We start from the raw sequence: 6430 nt of genomic DNA, 5'->3' as shown, positions 1-6430 counted from the left end.
TCTAAGTATTCATAAATATACTTGTACATTTTTTTCTAAAACCCTATATAATATATCACAATGGGCGAAAGCGCGTGCGCGGAAGCGAAAAGGGTGCGAGCAACGGGTGGGAGCGAGAGCGCGAGGGAGACCGCGAGGGAGACCGCGTGCGCGTAAGCATGGCGGCGGCGTGCGCGTAAGCATGGCAGCGGCGCCGTAGCGTGCGAGGGAGCGAGAACGCGTGGGAGGAAGAGCGCGCTATGGGCACGCTATGCGTGAGACCGTGAGGGAGACCGCGTAAGCGAGAACGCGTGGGCGGGAGAACGCGAGGGAGACCGCGTGCGCGAGAGCGAGAGCGCGTGGGAGGGAGAGCGCGCTATGGGCACGCTATGCGTGAGATCGCGAGGGAGACCACGTAAGCGAGAACGCGAGGGAGGGAGAGCGCGCTATGGGCACGCTATGCGTGGGACCGCGTGCGTGGGAGCGAGAGCGCGTGGGAGCGAGAACGCGCTATAGGCGCGAAAACGCGTGGGAGGGAGAGCGCGCTATGGTCACACTATGCGTGAGACCGCGAGGGAGACCGCGTGCGCGTAAGCGAGAGCGCGTGGAAGCAAGAGCGCGCTATAGGCGCGCTATGCGTGGGAGGGAGAGCGCGCTATAGATGAGAATGCTGTGCGTGGGACCGCGTGCGCGAAAACGCGACCCGCGAACGCGGCCCGCGATGGCGCGGGGGTGCGGGGGTGCGGCGGGGATGCGGGGGTGCGGGGGGTTCGGTGGGGGTGCGCAATCCCCGCGTCGGTGATGTCATCCCCTCTCTCATATTCTCACAGGGCCCGCCGCTATCATTGTTTACGTAAACATACATGGCCCATGTTTATGTAAACATCTCGGCGGTTACCCCTGTGACGTCATTCCCCCGCGCAAATTCCCCCCCGCCCCGCTCCCCCCTCGGAGCTCCTGGGTTAGAACCGGCCTATTACTCCTACTCATCAACGATGCCATTCTGGTCCGGTTGGACAGATTGTCCGATTTAGCAAAAGGAAGAAAATTAAAGTTGCAAGCCTGTGGGGAAACGTGCAATGCACAAAAGCCAAAATCGACCGATACAAGATCGGCAATTCGGTCGATTTTGGCTTTTGTGCATTGCACGTTTCCCCACAGGCTTGCAACAACTTGGTGACGCACATACAGATGTATAACAATGCGGCCAAAATGGCCACGACCTCGGGCGTCCTATCCACGTATGCGATCATGCGTGGATATGTCGAGCGTGACAGAGCATCTCGCATCTTGCTGGATACTGCGGCGCAACACATACGATATGTTGCGCAGTTCACCGGCAATTATGTTCTCGAACAGCCAGAGACGAGGTGCGAAGAGGTGCTCACCTTTGACAGCCTGCGCATTGAAGAGGACTCTATGACGGAAGCGTTGCAACGACGCAAAGTGTTTGACGGAAACACAACCCTGCTGGTTTGCCAATCACGGTTTGCTGCATCACGGACTATTGTTCAAGATGTGCAATTGGCGCCAGCACGTCGTTGCAACCATTGGCGAAGATTTACGCTTCGCCAATAGTCTCGTCTATGAAACAGAGCGCCTCTTCGATAAGCTGCTATGGGTAGCACCGCCCTTTGTCGCCCAGGTCATCAGGGCAGACTTCAGATTGCATTATTTCCTGCATGGCGCGTCATTCCAGTGTAATCATAAGATCAAAGAATTCATGTTCGCAAACGGTTCCGAAGGACGCTCAATCGAGAGAGACCTCGTGCGAGTCAGGCCGCTGATGGCCAACGACGACGTTGCCTACTTACCGTTATATACAGGTGAAATTCCATCCTACGACTTGAGTGTTGTACAACACATTTGGAAAGTCGGCAACATCGTCTGGCGTCACATCGGCGGCGACGTTACGAGAATGAGCGTCCTTCGTCTCATGGGCATACGGCAAAATGATGAGCACGACAAGGTCCGAGCTGCTGGTGGACGAACGTGCGTCTCCTTTTATGAAGATGCCGAGAACGCATTTTCAAAGGAACGTTTCGTTTACCAGATACGCGATACAACCAATTGCAACAGATTGGTTGTATCGCAATTTATTTCGGCTAAGGATCTCGCATGTAAAATCGTTTGCGAACCTAGGACGCCATTCGCACTAATGGTCCGAACGCGCGTGCAGATACACGATCCGGATCATTTTGCTCAATACTTGGAAAACTGCCGTGGATCATGTGGACGTTTTTCCAGGGAAACTGGTAATGCAAATATTATTATTATGCAAATATTAACACTTACTACAATGTCTTGATACACGAATTTGTTGATACCGAAATATGTTTTATTATACATATATACCTGTTGCAGCCATAGCACTTAGATTTCAAAAAATTGTGGACATGGCATTTAATTTCAAAGATTTGAGTTTGCCATCTATTTTTCCCACATTTTGGGAGAAAAATGGGCCTGTGAAATTAAATAGATAATGGCCACGTTTACACCGCACGTTTAGTCCGCGACCTATACCTTATATTTCACCTAAACACGATAGGGCATGACGATGTAAACAGTTGTGAAGCGACCCAATCTGGCTTGAGTCGGGTTTCTTTTTTACGATCTCTGATCCATTTTGGGTCGCACGTCATAACGCGTGTAAACGCAGGTAGACTAAACAGCCTAAAAGTACAAATATACACTAGTAGATGGCTATGTATTATAAGTTTTGTATATAATAAATGTGCGTAATTGTGACAATTTCGTATCAGATTGTCAAAAAAATTTTTTTTCCGGTGTACCAATCGCGATTATTCCAAAAACGACGGAGTATTTTGCGAGCGCGTTATACTAAAAACTACATATTCACTCTGAAGTTCGTTTCATTATCCATTTCGCTTACGTTTTCATCCCGCCGTTTGATAAACGGCGACATAAATTAAACGAGGAACATTCGTTAGAATGGATCTTCTTTTATCCACGGGAGGTTGCCCTGTTCATCATCGTTCCCAGGTACAAACGTAAAAGCGGACAACAGGGGACAATCGTATATGACTCGTGTGTAGAAGCGAATATAGCAGAGCAATCGCGTGGGCGTTACACGGTCTCTTGTCGGGGCTTCTACGATATTCTCATACAGATCGAATTCTGTCCGCACCTCGAATTTGCGCTCTCAAAACTAGCTATTTGTTGATGTTCGAAAGCCGTAAGAAAGGTCCGTAAGAAATTGAATAATAAGATTATAGTCTACACGTTGCGTCTTATACTCGAATTTTTAAGTGACTTTCTGTGTGAAAAATGAAAAAAATACTCGTGCAGTACATCTGAAAAATTAAAAGGTATGTCGAGATTGTTTGCATCATTATTTACGTTTATATCATTATTTATTTATTTGATAATATTGTTTCTATTGTGTGCAGAACCTGATACCAACGAAAGTTTGGTGGATATGCATATGCATGATGCCTATAAGAATAAAAACTTGGACATACATGACACAGAAACTGCGTTAGAAAAATCAATTAATATTAGAAGGAAAAAAGGAATTAATTGATCAGAAAAAGAAACCAATTAATTCATCCAATTGTGTATCGAGAAACGAATTTTAACTTTGATGAATGAAAGAAGATATAAACATATCGATATTTATAAATCTTTAGAAACAGACATGTTAAACGCTGGTTTCAATAAAAGTGGTGCACAAATGAAATCGAAAATGAAACATTTAAAAGAAATGTACTACAAGTGCAAGAGATATAATTCTGTCAGTGGGCATGACCGTATGTCCATTCAATATTTTGAAGCAATGGACGAATTGCTTGGTGGTCGACATCAGTTCAAGCAATAGATGGTATTGAATCTAAAAGTCAAAATTTGGAAATTATATGTATGTATATGCATATTTTTTCCTTTTCGATTATTTTATTTATATTACTACATTTATATTTTGTATAAATTATTTATATTTATATATATTTATATTTTAGAAAAAACAGACGATGATGTCAAATTTATTGCTACGGATGTCTTTGAATACTCAAGCAGATTCACAACCCGTGAATACACAAGTAGATTTTCATCCCGTGAATACTCAAGTAGATTTACATCCCGTTGTTTCAGGTAGAAAGAAACAGAAAACTGAAGGTTAGTTTTAGATATTTGTGTAGTCTAGACAGAAAAATTAATTTACTGAAATCAACTGATTTTGATTAATATACTAAATATTTTATGAAAGGCGTACTTATGGAATATTTTGTTTTCATTTATAAAGGACGGCTGTCTAATGTAAAGAGGGCAGAGCAATATAGTGAAACGTTTGTCCAAAAACAAGCTGAGGTGTTTCATGGAGTTCTTAAGAAGCAAAACATGTTACTTGCAAAATCTTTGCAAGCACAAACAGAAGAACAAAGGAAATAGGAGATTGAAATGATGCAAAAGAAACATGATCATCAATGCAACAGATGAATATGCTCATGAACGGATTTCTAAAAGGACTGCAAATGATTCAGCAGAATCTATCTCATTCAACAATTCAGCAGCAATATATGGCCTTTTATTCGACACTTCAATTCCCTACATCTTCCGCATTTTCTTCAAATACACCAAGTAGTTTAATGTGCAATCCTTCGTCATCAATGTTATCACGTAACTCAAATAGTAGTTCGTCGATATTTTCGCAAACATCTCCAAATGTATCAGTTTTATCATCTCCATCTCCTACATCAGATTATATTACACTAAGGTCACGACCTTCTTCCTCGCTAGAAAATTCCTCGAATAATGATCAAGTTTCATCATCGCCTGTTTCACAAAACATGTATTTTGTTCCAATTAAATCACCACAGCCTTTGCCGATTAGTGACAAAAAAATTGAATAAATTTCTTTGTCACTAATATCAGCCGTAATAATAAGTATAGTATAAGTAATAAGTTCAGAAAGTTTATAAGTTTATTCAATCTTTATAAAAGTTTTTAATGCTCAGTTATAATAAGTTTTTCATACATTGGTATATTTATATTTATATTAGTTGTTTAAGTTTACATTAATTATAGTGATGAGCAGAAATATAAATAAATTTTTAATATAATATTTTTATAATATTTTTATAGTATATCTTATAATTCATTTCTATAGTTATTCTTATATTAATTATGCGTTTGTCTTATTAAACTTCGACGTAACGGAAAATTTTGTGACAAATATATTGTTAAGTGCTGACGAATATCTGAACCAAAAATATTGTTACATTCTCGATTAATTGCATTATCTGGTTGTGGAATCATTATTTTTGCTTCAGCCACATGTTCAAGCCATTGCTGCACAAACTGTTCATTTGTGTATTCTAAAAAGTTATGTAGAATGCAGCACGCACTGATTATATTCGGAACAAATATATATGATACATCTATTCTTTTCAGAAGAATTTTCCAGCGTCTTCGTAATCTGCCAAAAGCCATTTCCACGCGAACTCTAGCAGAATTAAAATGTACATTAAAAGAATCTTGTTGGATTATCTTGGTTCCGCAGTGCGAAACCAGGATAATCTTTTATTAGCCATGATAATAAGGGATACGCTGGATCTCCAACAATCAGATATGGCACTTCCATACCATTAATATTTTTGGTTACCTGTAATAATTATTATTAATTAATTAGAATGAAGTCCTTACATATGTTATTTAGCATAAAATAAATATACTTTATGTTGAATTAAAAATTCACAAATTGTAATCACTACTTTTAAATAAATTACTTTAATAAGCAATTGTATCGCAGATGTACCTCATTGTATTTATCGTATTTGTGGAATCATTGTATGTACATTTTTGTACAGATTAGAGTCTTTAAATACTGCAGCGTCGTGAGTTTTTTCCAGGGTGTCGGATGCAAATATCTCTAAATCTATAAATGTAAAATATGAATAACATTAATGATATATAAACATAAAAATATATATAAAGATAGTTTGCTTCTAATATACCTGCATCTGTCATCGATAACTGCTTGAAAATTGTATGAAGGCCAGCCTTTTCGATTCACATAATCTCTGTAGCCTTTAGCAGGAGCCAATATAGGTACGTGTGATCCATCGATACACCCAATAATTTGAGGTATGTGGCATATTTTCTCAAAATTATTTGCTATTTCTATAGCTTCAAATTCGTTTGGTATATGTAAGTAATCTCTCATTATTATTTTGTTGATAGCATTTACAACTCTGCATTTCTTCACCGTAGATTTATGCACGCCAAAGATATTACCAACAACTCAATATTCTGCGCAACTTGCCAACTTGTACAGAACAATAGCCACTTATTTTTGCACCGAAAGTGGTTCTCTAGACTTTAAGAAAACAAGCTTCGGTTCTAGTTCACATTCGAGAATATTACATAGTCTGTCAAATGTATTTTTTCGCATTCTAAACTTTCAAGCCATTGTGCTTCATCATATGAATTTAAG

General features: G+C 40.3%; 1 protein-coding gene across 1 annotated transcript; it reads right to left on the bottom strand.

Annotated features, from left to right (window-relative positions):
• Nucleotides 1-4534: 4534 nt before the first annotated feature.
• LOC105462474 (putative nuclease HARBI1) lies at nucleotides 4535-6160 on the bottom strand. Its single transcript, XM_011709097.1, has 4 exons — nucleotides 5956-6160; nucleotides 5793-5872; nucleotides 5190-5514; nucleotides 4535-4686 (listed from the first exon to the last, which is right to left on the bottom strand). The coding sequence occupies exons 1-4, from the start codon at nucleotides 6158-6160 to the stop codon at nucleotides 4535-4537; spliced, it is 762 nt and encodes a 253-aa protein (XP_011707399.1).
• Between the last annotated feature and the right edge of the window lie 270 nt (nucleotides 6161-6430).

This window comes from Wasmannia auropunctata, unplaced genomic scaffold (genome assembly GCF_000956235.1).
Source record: "Wasmannia auropunctata unplaced genomic scaffold, wasmannia.A_1.0 LD336099.1, whole genome shotgun sequence".
NCBI classification, from domain to species: Eukaryota; Metazoa; Arthropoda; class Insecta; order Hymenoptera; family Formicidae; genus Wasmannia; species Wasmannia auropunctata.
This window is presented reverse-complemented; position numbering and strand designations above follow the sequence as displayed.

What these genes read in the sequence shown, in the direction of transcription:
- LOC105462474 (XM_011709097.1), bottom strand. Translation starts at nt 6,160, where the DNA reads ATGAGAGATTACTTACATATACCAAACGAATTTGAAGCTATAGAAATA. An exon ending in ACTCTAATCTGTACAAAAAT is followed by an intron (nt 5,515 to 5,792) that starts GTACATACAATG and finishes GGCTAATAAAAG; the next exon opens with ATTATCCTGGTTTCGCACTG. An exon ending in TATTTTTGGTTCAGATATTC is followed by an intron (nt 4,687 to 5,189) that starts GTCAGCACTTAA and finishes AATCTGATGTAG; the next exon opens with GAGATGGAGATGATAAAACT.